Here is a 17,349-nt window from a genome sequence, read left to right as displayed (position 1 = left end):
AGTCTCTAGGTGATAGTATGTCGGAGCAGTAGATGTTTGAAAAAGTCCAATAATCTTACGGTTTTCTTTGCCTACTCCCATTCATTCTCTATAGGAAATGTTTTTTCACAATTTTCATATTTGGTAGAGAAAAGAAATAGCACACTGATTCTGATTGAGCTGCACATTTTGATCATTCGCCCGGGTCCTCTCAAAGCTGGAGAAAAAGTAGGCTAGCAAACTGAAATTTGACATGGAAGATAAACAATAATAAGAAGAAATCCACTGGATAAATAGTGCCTCAGTGCATTTTCCCTGTGGCCCTAATAAAGATGGAGGCAAAAAAGAGAACTGGCAACACTGTCTTCTCCCGAAATAGAAAATATATTTATTCAAGAGCTACATATTAAAAGAGACTACGTTTCGAGCGACTGGCTCTTCGTCAGGTCAGTGATTTGAACAATTACATTCAGGTGCTTCGCATATAGTTTATAGATAGTTTCAACTATATGAGAAGCACCTGAATGTAATTGTTCAAATCATTGACCTGACAAAGAGCCAGTCGCTCGAAACTTTGTCTCTTTTAATATGTAGAATAAATATATTTTCTATTTCGGGAGAATAGTTCTCCTTTTAGCCTTGTTTGACTCTCTCAGACTCAGATTTTGGATGTGCGTAAGCTTTTTTCTTTTTTACTAATAAAGATGGGGCCATTAGTGCAGTAGGTTTTCAGAAATAAAGGCTCCTGCATGAATTACTCCACCACAAACTGCAAACATTCACGTGAACACATTTACATATTCATATGCTGTTTTCTCTCTTTGTCCAAATTGCTTTGCAGGGCCCATTCTTGGCCTTCGTCACTCACAGCTAATGGATGTCTTTACCCAGTATGCCTACAATGACAGTTTCTATGACAATGGAACATGGGGCTTCAACCAAACAGATCAAGAGCAGAAGCACCCTTACAACTACTATGCCATGTTGCTCACCCTGCTCATCTTCGTCATCGTCTTTGGCAACGTGCTGGTGTGCATGGCTGTGTCCAGAGAGAAGGCTCTGCAGACCACCACCAACTACCTGATCGTCAGCCTGGCTGTTGCTGACCTCCTGGTGGCCACGCTGGTTATGCCCTGGGTCGTGTACTTGGAGGTAAGGTATACTCTCACTTGCACACACACACTACTATACAGGTAGGCTATACTCCCTGCACATACACTGCAAAAACTCAAAATCTTTCCAAGAATATTTGTCTTATTTCTTGTCAAAATGTCTCATTTCTAGTCAGAACTAAACTCTTTCCACTTAAAATAAGACTCATCACCTAAAAATGAACTTGTTTTTAGATAATTTTCACTTGTTTCAAACAAATTTTCACTTGAAATAAGTAGAAAAATCTGCCAGTGAAAGCAAGTTTTTTGTGCTCGTAATAAGAATGAAAAACTTGCTCCACTGTCAGATTTTTCTACTTATTTCAAATGAAAATAGACTTGAAATAAGTCAAAAGTGTCTAAAAACAAGCTACTTTTTTATGTATAACTATGTATGTACATGTATAAATATACATATTTTAGGTATAATGAGATTTGTTTTGACTAGAAATTACATTTTGACTAGAAATAAGACAAATATTCTTGGTAAGATATTGAGTTTTTGCAGTGTACTTAAAGTGACATGTCATATGCCCTATATACATACCTCCTTCTTGCAATATTTTAGTGTCATTTTTGATTCAACCCGCTGTTTTGATGCGTACATTGAGAGCCACACACAAAAAAAAAATGCATTCCTACACCTGAAGAACATCGTCAGACTGCACTCCTCCATTACTGTCATGCTCTGCTCCATGGTTTACCAGACCGGAGCCTAAAATGAGAACCGTATGTCCACCACTCAGCGGCAAGAGTTCTCCCTTGATCCTCTCCCTGGAGCACATCACGCCCACTCTTCAGCAACTGCACTGACACCCAATTAGTCTCTGCGTTATGTTTTACGGTCTTGTCCATATGTCTTTTTTCAGCTTTGCAGCTCACTATACCTATGCTCTCTCTAAGACCCCTACTCCCCCGACACATTTTTTCAGCTCCACTTGTGCCCAACTTCTTTTCATTAGTTTCTGTATTCAGTTCCTCTAGTACGGTAAGGAGCGGTTTACAACAGTGGTTACAGCGTTGTATGTTGCTTTTATTTTATTTTATTTTATTTTCATTGTCTTTGCAAGGTGATTATGAATCAAATGTATTATGATTATAATTATTAGTAGTAGCAGTAGTAGTGGTTGTAGTAGTAGTAGCACTAGTAGCAAGAAACAAATTGTGAATTGCAGACTCATTGCACCATAACAGCTGTAACTAAATACTATGAGAGCGTAGGTTCAGTCACTGCTGCTTTACTTTTGCAAAGAAAATGATCAATTTAAAAGACAGAATTCAGATCAAAGAGTACAAAAGTAGCAAAGCATATTATTCAAATGACAGATATTTATGTGAAATCCAGTGAAAACCAGTACCAGTACGGTAATACCAGAGCTTCATTATGTTGTGCTGTCAAAGAAGTCTATTAAGTCAAAGGGCACGTTAATGAATAATTCCTCCTAACTCTGGGAAACATAATTTTTGTATTCACCCGCTGTGTGGGATGAAGCAGAGATTCTTGTTAACCCTCGCAGCCGAACAGAGAACAGAGACTCAGGTCGAGCATAAAATCATCTTCAGTCTACCAAATCAATAGCAAGCAGGATGTGGGCTATCTCTCAGAAAAAAAATATATCTCTACTGTGTCTCGTTGCTCATTTCTTCTGTTAGCCTTCTTGGTCCTGGGGTTATTTCTGACCATCAGGCTTTAGGTCACGCTGTCTGATGTAGAGAAAGGCAATCTAAGACTACAGGGGCTCTAATCCTCCTGTGTTTCTCTGTGAGTCATGATGATTATCACGCTTATCAGATTACAGTTTATAAATCCACAGGATGTCATGATGTCAGCCTGTTTCTCTCTGCTTGTTTGTACATACAACACCGTGGTGAATGGAAAAGTGTCACTCGCTAGTCTTACAGTAATATTTACAGTTTTAGCAACACAATATGAATTACTATGCCACAGTTGTTGAAATGTATAAAAACAAACTAATTTGTGATAATTGCTAGCAAACATCAGACTAAAGTTTATGCAAACTGCTGTTTACTTGCTCTCATTATTGGTTGGGCAGCTGGGCACACGGTAAAAGAGCCTCAACTGAGAATTGTGGAGTATGAGATGAATCGTGATAAGCCACCTGTCAAAGCTCTAAATAAAAGCATAAATCTTTGTCAATTACACATTAAATTTAGTGGTGCAGAATAGCAGAAAAAAAGGACCTGACTGACAAAAAGTACTTTAATAGTGCAGGTGTTTTTTACTTGCTTTCTTCGGAGAAACCCATTAGTGTCACACAACAACCCTGTCTACACAACGAGGAGCATCAAAAACTGTTTATTTCACCGTCTAAAAGTTTGGGGCCTTCAAGAAGTCTGATTTTAAAACAGAGAGAAAGAGAGAGAGAGAAATCACCAACCCCCCTGACAATCCTACATTTCCCGTAATGGGGCTCAATAACGCTATTCCACTTGACCCTACTACCTGCCTCTTTACTGCATTTGCTGAATATTTTTAGCCCAAGGTAACCTAGGTGACATCCCTGTGACATCGGTGGGGTATTTTCTCAGAATTTCGAGAGCTTTGTGTAGAATACATTACAGCTGTCGAGTGTGAATTCCTTGTGATTAAAAAACGGATCTGTATGTACGGTGTATGCCATAAAGCACATGTTTTTTTTCGACTTATATCTACTTAACTTATTACAAAGATGAAAACACCTAGATCACAAAAAAAGCGGTTCCGCAGGGATTCCACTGGGATCTATCTAATCTAGATCAGAAGCTCATTGGCTTGGTTGTTATTACATTCAGCATGATGCTGCTCAAGCAGTTTCCATTGACTTACTTACAGTATAGACATTTTATCCTTACGCAGGCTAAAAATAACAATTTGGGTCAAATCCCCCACAGATTGATATGATCAGAGTTAATATGTTTGACAAAGTCAGAATGGATTACCCAGCATGTGTTTGGTATGGGGTGCTCATCTGATTTAGCTCGTAGAGAGTCGTATAAATCCAGGCAAATAAGAAACGATTTGCTTAGAAGTGGTTATGCTGATATTTCTGATTCTGCAGAAAGAGACAGTTCACATCAGTCTGAAGCAAATACGAGTCAGTCTAGAATGATCTCTGTATTTCTGTTGTGAAAGATATTTTCACGTATTCATTTTACTGTGTCCAAACATACGTCTTCAGACAATCTGAAAATATGTTTGCCTTCAAATAAATAGAACGGATCGTTGTGTTAGGTGACAATTTTGTTTGTGTTTTCTTCACGAGACAGAGCAAGTCTTTTTCCTCCCCTTTATCTCTGTGTAGACATTTCTCTTTTTTTTTTACTTGGTTCTCACAGACTCTTGTCGTGACTCGGTCTCTCGTGTTAATAATGTATCCACATGAAATAAAGTGAGAACATAGTCACAGAGTGCAGGCAGGGCATTCAACTTGACCTTTATTATTAAATGCTAAATTAGCATTAATTTCCACAGTTTGTTTTCTTTCTTCCAAGCATGACTCATTCAAAGAGCATTATGGAGGGGACGTGATGCTTGACTTTTTTAAAATAAAGGTGAATGAAATAAAAGCCCTCATTACAGATAGAGGAAGAAAATTTGTTAAACAGACAGTCCTGTTCCTGTTCCTGTCCAACAGCTTCAGCACACAGTCTATAAATTACAAACATACTGCATTCTCCTTTGAGAAAACAAAGGTTTTTAAGACTAGCAAATGCTGTAGTTCATAAAATTTGAACATCAATAATACCACAAATAATGTACATGTACATTAGCATTAATCAGATGATGAGAGAGCTCAGAAGGGACATTTATAATCAACCAACCACAAATGCTGTATACCTGCGTATAGAGTAACACATCGGTGACAGGTGATGATATTAAAATAGTGCCTGTAAACAGTTTATGCTTCCTGTGCAATGTAAGGTTTGTAAATGGATATTGTGGTATGATTACCTACTCTCTGCTGTCATTAGAAAAGTCTTTCCAATAATGTGTCGGAGACAAATGTTGAGTATTTATCATTTTGTGTACATTTATGGACGAATTGATTTTGTTATGTGTGCTTTTATAGCTGTTTGAGTTGTGTATGCAACAGTGGCTCAGGAGGTTTGAATCCCGCTCCATCCCACTTGCTGTCGTGACATGTGATATGGTTTCTGTAGAGCACTTGTGCTATATTATTATTACTTTTTAAGTTATTTCTTTGCATGTTCTTTTGCAACTTTACAGTGAATGGTATTAAATAGGATTTTTGTGCTTATCACTGTTTTGCCATGAAGACAGTGTCATTTTAGATGGAGGAGCAGGGTGCATGTATTATATTTCACCCTGATTTTAAATTGCACTTTCTTGCCAGAACCCCTAATAATTCATTTTCAGTTTCCCATTGCCCTACCTGTGCAAATGAAATCAGAGCACTGATACTTTGTGAATTATGCATCCTATGCAAGATGTAGAAGCCGATAGAATGACATATGAATATCAGGAACAAGAAATTGAGCGACGGTAGTGAAGGGGAGAAATATTAGACTTGAATGAGAGATACAGAGAAGACAAATGTCAGGAGCAAAAGGTTGGAAAAACGCAAAAAGAAATAACAATAAAATGAGAAGAGAAGAAAAGGGAGGCTGCAACACGAAGAAGGGCGCTCATTAGGCTGTCAGATCATCCTGCAATCACTGCTAGTGTTGTAGACACAGGCAACAACAGAAGGCTCTTTAGGAAGGCACTTAATTTTATAAAGACGCGGCCAAGGGACAAAGATTAATCAGTCACAGAGAGGTAGGAGTTGCCCCTTTGACATATACATCTCCCTTACCCTTTTCAGAGCTGTGGGAGGAAGCAGGTGGGCCGTAGTGTCAGGCGAAATGGGTGGCATCAAATCAGTGACAGCATCGCTGATGATGTTAGTTTCATCATGGGGTTTGGCCATGTTACAGAGAGAAACAGAGGTATGAATACAAATGGGTTTTCGATCATGTCTTTGATTGAGAGCCTTCCAGTGCTGTGGATCAGGATGCATGCTAAAAGAATAATGATCTCACTAACACTGTGGGTGTGTATAGGGTTTTTTTAGTTTTTTTTTAGTTTTTTTTTAAAAATCTATAGCGTTTAATCCCCACTGTGACAAGCAATCAATTTAGATAATCTGTCTCGTGTCAGGTGTAACATTCTTTTGATTACATGAAAGTGACAGATTAACTGTTTTTTTGAAGATACTGTAAAATACATGTGTCATCTGTTTTACACCCCAGACCCGTTCAATACTTCTTCTATTAGATCCTTCTTACAACTGCTGCTTGCCTCCTCTCTGAGCAGCCTGAGATTTTCTTTCAAGCTGATTCCTTTTAACATCACCCCCCACCTTCTTTGCCCCTTGTGTCGGCTTTCTCCCTGTTATTGGTGTGGAACTAATATGAAAAAAACATACAAGAGGGCTTGACAAGCGAGGATTGCTTTCTGTTGCAGAAGAAAAACATTTTTGCCAAGGTGCTGTTGTTGCCTTCTCTGTGCCAAGACGCTTTGTGTCGACTGTTGCTGTAAACTGCCATTTGTTTTTCTTTTATCTTCCAGGTAGTAGGAGAGTGGCGCTTTAGCAAGATCCACTGCGACATCTTTGTCACTCTGGATGTGATGATGTGTACAGCCAGCATCCTCAACCTCTGTGCCATCAGCATCGATCGGTGAGTTTGTCACCGCCAAGATTGTTTAGCCCTGTCTGTCATGCTTCCTGCATCGATTCTTAATGGAAATCTTTGGCGTCTGAATAACAGAAGTGAAGTGAAGTCAAATTAATTTATAAAGAAAATAATAGTTGACCAACATGCAAAAACCTTTTCTTCCCTGCTATGCTCTAAACGAGGCATTAATATGGAAGGGCAGTGATGTTTTTATCCATAGATGTTTGCTCTTTTCCAGATGTGAAGGAGTGTTATTTTCTTTCGTGCTCTTTTATCTCCTCAGCACTTGAAATGTATGGAGTACCTGACAATGCCTTCCCCCCAGCATCCTTTGCAACTCTTATTATTACCAAGACTAAACTGAACAGAGCACTCAGTCAGTAGCTAAGAAAATACAATTAAAAGCTTTTAAACATCCAGATTCAGTGCTATGAATGGCTGTAAAATCAGACTGGAGCAACTCAAATATGACATGTTTTTCCTTTCTGCTGGAGCATCAAGTAGGTTTTTTTTTTAAATATCTAATTTGCTGATAGACACTGCTGCATACTTCAGCCAAAAACTGACACTTATCCTATGAGAGTAGTAATAGAGTCCAACAATAATGCTGTGGGGAAAAAAAGAGCTGAACGTCTCTGTGGGTTTGTCAATACAAGTGACTTGCACATGCACATAGTCATTAGATTTTTTGTATATTTCAAAGAAGTTATAAATAAATACCCAAATAAAATACCAGTGCATGACAGTACCTTATGTCTTGATACAAGCTGTCAGCCTCCTGGGTTCATTAATGCGTCAACCAAAAATAAATTCAATTATTTGGTTATGACTCAGTGATTAATGACACAATGCACACAACAGCTGAAAAAAAATCTGAATTGCACAGGAACGTTGTTCATCTGAAGGGCATGTAAAGCCTGAGCATTCAATATTAAAACTGTAACAAGTAATCATGTAAGGCTGTCAGCCAGAATATGCATTCAGAGTGCGAGGGCTCGGTTTATTCTGCATGAAGCACTTATATGGATAGGTCTAAAAGAATATCACAGTCACAACATTTCTCATATTTTCATCTTACAGAATTCTGTCATTTTAAATTTGACGTGATTTTCTGCTTGGCTGCGTTTTCATCTTAAACCCAAATGCAAAATCAATATTCACACATACATGACACATGGATACAATTGCAGCTCTTATTCAAATGATTGAATTAGGATACAAATGTCTCTCGTATGTGAGGCATTGGTCTTGAATAATTTCGTGGTAAATCATTTTTCATGTCTGTGTGGATGTGAAATGGCATCCAATTTTATGTATAGAATGTTATTCATACAGCTTGTCCCATCGTGCTCTGTGTTTCTGAGTACTGATTACTGATTACTGAGTCAGTGGTCAGTGAGTGTGACAGTATCAAGGATCTGGTCTGAGTCCATCAGGCTGCTCCACCCATGTTGATGTTTATTTCAAAAAGTTGAGAATGGAGTCACAAACAAATTAGTTTCCCTTTATAGGTCCAGCAGCGCTAGGCAGCATCATAATTTATACATCAAAGGATGGTTTCTTTCTCTGCCTAAAGTAGCTCTAATTCAACAATGTGGAGCGAATTGGAAAGTGATCACATAACAGGCTCTATTTTTGTAAAATCTGTGTGCAAATCCCGAACACAGAACTAAAGGAATATACACACAACAGTCAGTGCTGACAATTTTCTTTTGGTATTTCGTGCTAAATGAGTTAGTTAGATTTCCTGTTATCCAAAGGATGATTACATTAGAAACAGGTGGAGCCCTCCAACAAATCAGCTACACTTCTTCATTAGAAGCAGAACAAATCGACAAATGGACCTAAGACAAAACTGCATTCACGTGGGAGGTGATATGAATATACACGCCAAATCTGATTTAATAGAACTTGTGTTGCCAAAAGGCAGACAGTTACAGAGTGAAGTTGGAAGATACATCCCTATCACAATGGTCTCAGGTATTTATGATGTGCATTTAATGTTTTTACAAGACTAAAAGTAGTTTAGACTAGTTTTGCTTCAACTTAGGTTAAAAGGCAACATTTTTTCTGTTGCTTCAGTTATTCATAGTATTGTAGAATGTATTTCCATATATTATACTATAGGCCTATTCCCTACTGTGAAATAAACTTGTGGTTATATACCTAATTACAAAAACTACAGGTCCTGACATAAAATATGATTGTGTTATTCCCTGCTGTTCCTTACTGTACTTCAAGAAATTATGGACTAGACAATTTTTTAGCAATTTAACTTGGAAATCTGAGCAGATACAACCTTTTTTTTTTTTTTTTTTTTTTTGCAACTTTGGGGCAATATGATTCTGCAACTTTGGTAGCAAAAACTTACTTACTTTACACATCCAGCAGTTATGGATCAAATTTCATTTTATTTGGAGCTACCCATTATACATACATAATCTTGCTCAGTTTTTGGTCTCCACCTTCACCTGGGGAGATAGGCTATGTGTCTCTTTAGTTTGCCACTATGCTCAAAATGTGAAGAGTAAAATTGGACCAAAATGTTGAAGTTGTGGTCTGGTCTGGCAGCTTAACAATTAACCAAAACTTCTCAGAACCACGAGATGCTGTGATGTTGCCAGCGCTGTAATAAGATGTGGATTTTCTGGTGACTCGCTAATAAGATCAACCACTGTAGCAAGGTTAAATAAGGTCTTTCATGTGAGACAAACAAATTAGCTGTTTCCAAAGGGCCAGTCCAACATCAAACAGGATCTGATGCAAGGTGACCGGTAACACTTCTTGTTTAACAAACCTCCATCTTCTCGATTGTCCATTCAGCTAAAACGCCTGTTTACTGATGAATGTAGAGAAATTCATAGCGAACATATTTGTTCTTGTGGAAAGTTGTCACATTGTCATACCCTTGAACTAAAGCATCCATTTCTTTCTTTCCCTCCTCACAGTTACACAGCGGTTGCAATGCCAATGCTGTACAACACACGCTACAGTTCCAGGAGACGGGTCACGGTGATGATCTCTGTGGTGTGGGTGCTGTCTTTTGCCATATCATGCCCCCTCTTGTTTGGCCTAAATAACACAGGTAAGAGAGAGCATAGTAGACTGTACATCTGCTGTTCTGTGTTTGATACAGAAATGGCTCTTCATGGTACAGTACGTGACTTTGAATCGGTGGTGCAGGTATTTGTGTTGTATTGATTTATTCATTGGTACATCCACAGGATAGTGCACGATGTACATTGCAGATACACTGAGAATACTTAACAGGTGCTTTCTTTATACATTTATGTTGCACTACTTTACATAAGGAAATACAAGCTACCACATGTTGTCCAGTTTTACAGACTTGCAGTTTACCCTGACATGTATCTAAATTTAATGAGCAGCAGGCGCTTTAATGGAGGATTACAGTTACACTGGGGTTTGATTAAGAGCTTTTGGAGGCTCCAATTTGCTGCTGACCACCTCCCGTCCCGTGCCTTGCATCCTGGCACTGTGAAGCTCCAGTCATCCCTTTGAGTGCCTTGATGTAATGTCAATTCTACTGGGATTCAGCAGACGTTTGGATTTGTGTGTCCCTCTACCGCTTTCATGCAGCTGCAGATCCGGCTAGTATAAAGCTGCAGGAAGCATGAAAGCAGATACATCAGCAGCAGTGACCAACAACAAGTCGTTCAAATTTGTTTTTGCTACTGCAGATGTCTCAGCAGAGGTAACCACTGCAGTCACCAATATGCAGTGGTTGCTGCTGCTGAGCAATTAAGATTTGTTTTCAGGCCACAGCAGCTCATTATAAGTGTTGATTGAAAGCTTGTCGTGTAGAAACTGTGAGGTCTGTCAGAGCTGATGATGCTGGTGATGGTCTCAAGCACGGACCAGGAGAACCACTGATTTGGGCGATTAAAGAAATGCAGTATACTTCTTATACCCATTACTCTAGACATTATTTAATATGCCTCTTATTCATCTACACACACATATCCTGTGTCCAAGTGAAATTATTCTCTAACAAAAACCACTCACTACTCCTTATTTACTACACTACTGTATATAGTGAGATTGTTGTGCTGTCTGTATCATAGTGACAATTGTTTTTGTCCATAACGTGGACAAAAAGTATCCTACAGTGGAATATGAAAAACATTGAGAAATATATAGTCGGGCTGGGACGATATGCTTTTCTCCCGATTCGATTCTTCTACGATTTTTGGGATGGCGATTCGATTTAAATTGCGATTCTACGATATTGCCGATTCTCTTGATTTTTAGTCTTTAGCATTTTTAACATTTATCTGCACACAATTAAAGCAGAAGTAAGTGATATATTTGTGTTAATATAAGTCTTAAATAGTTATATCTTCCGACAGCAATCACTTACATAGAGTGTTTGGACTGAAACACGGGTCTCTCAGTCCCTCTGCTCTGCTCTGAGCCGAAGAGAAAACATTTATCGTATCCTACAGTTTTTATCCAATGAGGAGAGAGAACGGCATGCAGGGCTGTGTGTGCAGCCAAGGGACGCCGTGAATGTGGCGACGTAGGGACGAGGACTGTTATGGTGCGTTCAAGGAAACTCGTATTTTTCCGACCGTGAAGTCGTACCAGTTCGATCTGGTACGAGTTCACCGGTCGGAAGTTACGAGTGGCCGTTATAGTGACTTTCACCGGTAAAACAGGTCGGAAAAACACGAGTGGGTTGCCTGGAACGCTACAAAGCCGTAAGTTGTGACTTGAAGCTGTAATTTACGATTTCAAAAGCCTGCCTGGAACGCAGCATTAGCGAAAACGACCGGACCACTTACTTCTGCTTTAATGTAGGAGCCTATAAATTAACATACTCCATTATAAAGTGAACTTAAACCCTTTTCAAAACCTGTACTCTCTGTATGTAAAAAAGGCTAACAAATGCACACTGCACAATATTTAAAAAGATTTTTAAAAAAAATATATATATATATATTTTTTTTTTATTTATTTTTTTTTGAAAAAAAAAATAGATTTAAAAATCGTCAAAAAAGATATTGCCATATTTATGTGAATCGATTTTTTCTCCCACCCCTAATATATAGTATATCATAATTCATTGCACTCCGTAGTGATAGACAGCAAATGGTGCAGAGCAAATGACCAGAATAGAGTATGAAAGTGTTTTAGCTCTCTTATAGTCCTCTTCCTTTAACTTCATGGATAGTCAGTGGGAAGTTGTAAATGAGTGGAGGATTTCAGACACAGCTACAGGACAGATTTTTGTGCACGCAACTGTGAGTGTGTGCCATCTGAATACGGGTCCAGTGATGAGTCAAAGACAACAAGTCTAATGTGATCAATAGTAATGTCCCACCAGCAGTCAGGCCAGAGTTTGGTCGTCATAGTTACAACAATTAACACGTTGTTCAGGTTGTGGAACAGTCACGGTTTGGTTTGTTGAGAGGAAGACATTTAATTTGGTTCAAATAAGGACCTTGTTAACATTACAGGACCTTCGTATCCAGGGTTGTTCTAATAAAGATGTGGTTATGGTTGTGATGTGATGGTCACAGACAAAAGAAAGAAAACCTATTGTCAGTTTGTAATTAAACAATATTACCTGAGAGGGTGTGCTTTGGGGAAAGTCAAACTTTTCGATTAGGTACCCCAGATTATTGAAAAGCCCAAAAGTTGCAAAACAGAGAGACAGAAAAACTAGAAGTAATCATTTATGTTTTAAGCCGGTGCATATTCTCATTTGCCCAGGTCATAGTATTTCAAAGGAGGTTAAATCGAAAGCAACTGGACTTTTATGTAAATATTTAGCTACAGGCCCTGTTTTTTAAAAACATTTTCACCGTGGTCACAACTAGTGTCTTTCCGACTATTTACATATAGGCCTAGGGAACACCCTTTTGGCGAAAACGGGGCAGTTTACAGCATTGATAGCAAAAAATGTTGATTTAATTGTTCCAAAAATGTGACTTTGGCAGCTGACAGGAACACTCCACAGGAGATTGATTTCATGACTAAAATAATGTTTCTAAAAAATAAAAATCCATGGATGGTTACCATAGAGATGGATACAGCAACATGACGTGGGGGAGTGCTGTTATGCTGATTGTTCTAAATTTCTTGTTGAACAATCAGATTGCTTGGTCGGAAATACTTGTCTCTCACATCGATATTCTATTTTTTGCTGACCCCATAATTTACACCAAAGCACCTCACATATTTGTTTTCTGTTCCTGACATAATATCTACGGCTGCAAGAGGTCACTTAGCCATAAAACGTAACTATGAGTCCTATAACGCTGTTTGCAGAGACGACCTAAGGCGTTGTGTTTTAGAGGAGGACAGTGTTGTTCGAGGAAAGTGCAATATATTGACAGGAATTTAAATCTGTGCAACAATTTAGGCCTAATCTAAATGCATGAGGACAGGGAACGGGACAGATCTGAGAGCTAATGGACCAGCAGAGGCTGAGATGTGCTGACTTTTAGGCTCGAGTTTGGGTCAAGTTTTAAATAATTTAATCCATGTTTTTCATAGAGCACAAGCACATCAGGGCCTATACAGTCTGTAACACAGGGCTTGTATTCAGAATTTACTAGAAATTGTTCTTCTTCTGCCAAGTAAACTGATTTTCAAAGTCATGGTGGCCCCCTATTGGACCACACCCCAGCTCCTGAGCCGCAGCCACCCTGAGGTGTGAAGATAAAAAAGTTGTTAACATGAACTTCACAATGACTGTGGCACTTAGAGTAAATCCATCACGTCTCGTGGATTTACCGTGATGATGACCCTAATTCAGCGCCGTTATCTGAGCCTGTTTGGCAACAGCTGCTGTCTGGTCAGAAACTGCCTTCAGGGTCCGAAGTTTATTTGGTCGTTTTTTTTTTTTTTTTTGAGTCCAGAAAGTGGACAGACCGGACAGCTCTGAGACCTGTCACCACACCAGAGAGAGCAGAGAGTTAAAAAGTCTCTAATGTAACTTTGGGCAAATTTGGCCGGCTTTAAAAGTAAATCAGTAAAATCTAAAATTAACAAGCGTTCTAGTGCAGAGTCTAAAATTGGGGTGATATGATCTCTACATTTGGCACCGGATAGAGGCCCCGTGGCAGCAGATAAGCTCAGAGAGAGGTAGGCAGGAGTAAAAAGGCTTGCAATGGTCCAAGTGGATGGGAGGAGGGGAAAAAGGAATTGTGTGATTGACCTCCAGGGGGGGGGGAAGTCTAGGAGTGGTTATGTTTGTGGATGAATTTTTAGGAGATTAAAATCAAAGCACAAACCCTTAGTTTTTAACTGCAGGTTCAAGCCCAACTAAGCTTCCTATTTTGAAAGTCCCGAGGGTCACAGTGACAGAAACAAATCCAAATTGCTCTACACGTACAGTATACATTTTTGGATGGAACATTATAACACCCTCTCTGAAGCCTAAACTCACCCTGTGCTTATCTCCACAGCGACTCGTGATGAGTCTCTCTGTGTGATCGCCAACCCGGCCTTTGTGGTTTACTCTTCTATCGTGTCCTTCTATGTTCCCTTCATCATCACCCTCCTGGTTTATGTGCAAATCTACGTGGTCCTGAGGAAGCGCAGGAAACGTGTAAACACAAAACCAAAGCAGCGAGTCTGTCAGGCTGCCAACCCTGATGTAGCCACTTCACTGAAGGTGAGCTGCCCTAGGAAAACGCCCCCTGTTACCAAAATGTCACCCAATGCTTTCATTGCTTCCACAATAAAAATTGATTTACACCTCAATTAAACTTTAGATCTCATTATTCCTTTTACGAACAGTGTGTTTTTATGAATTTGTGCTTTTCAACCAATTTCAAAAACAAGAGCAAATCTCCTCTTTATGAAAATGGAATCAATAATTGCTCAACCCCGACACACTTACGGACAGGCATTGTATTACGTAACAACATACACAGACAAGACGAGTCGAGGATTGATTTTCTGAAAAAAAAAAAAAAAAAGAGCAATGGATAACATTTAAGGCAAGGGGCTAAAAGGGCAAGGCTAAGTTAAACCTACAGCATTTTAATCATTTATCCCCTTAATATGTGAATGAAATGCACCACAACTGGTTCCATCCTGGAGAACATGTATCATCTTAATGTTACATTTACTGGTACTCGGTGTCAAAAGCCACAACGCAACACCACCTACGGCGGCCCTCACATGACCTTATGCTTTTCTGGTTATTGATTTTTCTGACACAGTGAAACTCAATGGGCTCTGCACAGGAAGCCAAGTAATGCCTTTAATCCAGTGCACTACATTACTCACGTTCATGCATGACTTTACTACAGTATGTGGCGTGTGTACTGTATGTGTGTGTGTGCATGTGTGTCAATGTGTTACAGAATCTTCACATTACTAATGATCTGTGAAGTCATTATCAGCCGCAGTATATTGTCTGTCAACAAGTATCACATATACTTTTAATTGCTGAACGTGCTTCTTTCATCTGAAATAACCTCAGCCCATTATTTTTTTTCGCTGTCAGGTTTATTGAAGCTGCAGGTCAGATTCTTGCTAAATGGCCTTTCTGAACCAGAGCTTGATGTAGCCTCATTTACCCAGTGGGCAGTAGGACCTGTGCCTCGACAGCCCTTTTGTCAGTTGTGCTTTGACTTTGTACCCTCTCCTTGCCTGACACGACTGCTTTCCTTTCAGGATAAGTGCACTCATCCAGAGGATGTGAGGTTGTGCACCATGATTGTTAAATCTAATGGGAGTTTTCCTGTCAACAAGAAGAAAGTGGTGTGTGCTTCTTTTTCTTTGTTTTTTTGTGTGTGTACAGCTGTTATTTTCTATAAAGTTTAATTGTTGGAAACTTATTTGTTATAGTTTTAGTAAGGTGTCACCTTGGAGTTTTCCTCCATTTCTCAGAGATATTATAGCTTGAAGGCCCCCGTTCTGCTAGACTAATCTAAATTAAAGACTGAAAATGGGATAATTTCTAATCTATATATTATTTTTGAATGTCACCAATGTTGCAATAATATAAAAGTATCATCTGCATCAAATTGCTCAGATTTTCATCAAAGATGGAGTCAATGAGGGGGAAGATCTGGAGCTGGATGAGTTGAACAACAGCGGCAGCAGCCAGAAACAGAAGCAGCAGCCACAGTGTGCTCTTGGAGACACTCCAGCCACCAGCCACCAGCTACTGATGCCCAACAAGGCTAACGCTAGCCCCACCTCCAGTCCTCCCACTCCCCCCGAGGAGGCCCAGAAAGCAGAAAAGAACGGGGATCCTACCAAGGAGGCCCTTGGGGATCCAGCACCTGTAGTGACCAAAGCCTTTCAGACGCAGGCCTTACCTAATGGCAAGACTCAGACCTCTGTCAAGACCATGAGCAAGAGGAAGATCTCCCAGCAGAAGGAGAAGAAGGCCACTCAGATGTTAGCCATTGTTCTTGGTAAGTCTTTTTCTTTTTTAATCCATCTTCTATCTGATCACTTGTGCTGAAGACAAGTTATATTAAATGCTGTTTTATGTGAGTACACACATCAAAGTGGAACTAACAATGTGGAATCAAACATTTCCCAAACCAAATAACTGCATTTTTGTTATCAACTTTGCATTTGTAGAACAGCATGCTGCTGTGTGCAACACATGAAGCCATCACCCTGTTCAAACTGATTAAGACCAAATATGCGCCTGTATTACAATTTACCACAAGCTAATTCTGTTATACAATTTAGAAAAACATTTTTCCTTTGCACAAGCTTCCAGCCATCTCAGGTCCTTGACTGTCTCCTGGTGTATTTTTATTTCCATCTCAATTTTTTTTAAACCTAAAACAGAACTTTAAAACAAGTCGGGATGTGATGCAATGAAATGAAATCATTTTGATACTTTAAGTATTTTAGAGTCCGACTCCTCCACATGTCACCCAGATTTGGGTGTCTGTAATAGCTTCCTTCTTCATCACTTTCCTTCTTTCCCTGTCTTTTTCTAATATTTCTTCCTCTTTTTTTCTCTCTCATATTTCCTCAGGTGTATTCATCATATGTTGGCTGCCGTTTTTCATTACACATATCTTGAACACCCACTGCACAAAATGCAAGGTTCCTGCTGAGATGTATAATGCTTTCACTTGGCTGGGCTACGTGAATAGTGCTGTAAATCCCATCATATACACCACCTTCAATGTCGAGTTCAGAAAGGCATTCATTAAGATCTTGCACTGCTAAACTGCACCATCACTTGTCTCATCAGACTGGGGGAAGAGTGATGAATAAAAGCATCTCTTCTGGCAAATACCTCATCCTGCTAAGGAAAACGCACCACGGGGGGGAGGGGGGGACTGCGATCTGCTTTTTAAAAAAATAATGGAGCTGAGTATCCGCAGGACTGACGGTGTCTAACTTAAAGACATGTTGGCTCTATACTCCAACTGTTTGTGGACAAATCACTGAATGTAAAACAAGAAATGTCTGTAACAGTTTGACTTGTTTCATGGAAAAAAGAAAAAAATGTAACATTGTTCTCTAAATTCATTGTGCTTGTCACGTAAGGAGCCATCTGTGTATACCACACAAATACAAGTTG

The 17,349-nt window shown here is 39.3% G+C and overlaps 1 protein-coding gene across 1 annotated transcript; it reads left to right on the top strand.

Moving 5' to 3' along the window:
- Window positions 1–837: 837 nt before the first annotated feature.
- On the top strand, window positions 838–16,991 carry drd2a (dopamine receptor D2a; the record flags this gene model as incomplete). The annotated part of the gene is made up of 7 exons (XM_083984427.1): window positions 838–1,131; window positions 6,703–6,812; window positions 9,758–9,894; window positions 14,246–14,454; window positions 15,465–15,551; window positions 15,826–16,213; window positions 16,795–16,991. The coding sequence occupies exons 1-7, from the start codon at window positions 853–855 to the stop codon at window positions 16,989–16,991; spliced, it is 1,407 nt and encodes a 468-aa protein (XP_083840553.1). The 5' UTR covers window positions 838–852.
- Between the last annotated feature and the right edge of the window lie 358 nt (window positions 16,992–17,349).

The sequence above is a fragment of the Trachurus trachurus genome, assembly GCF_905171665.1.
Source record: "Trachurus trachurus genome assembly, chromosome: 13".
Classification (NCBI taxonomy): domain Eukaryota; kingdom Metazoa; phylum Chordata; class Actinopteri; order Carangiformes; family Carangidae; genus Trachurus; species Trachurus trachurus.
Note: the sequence above shows the minus strand (reverse complement) of the source record. Positions and strands in the feature narration are given on the sequence as shown.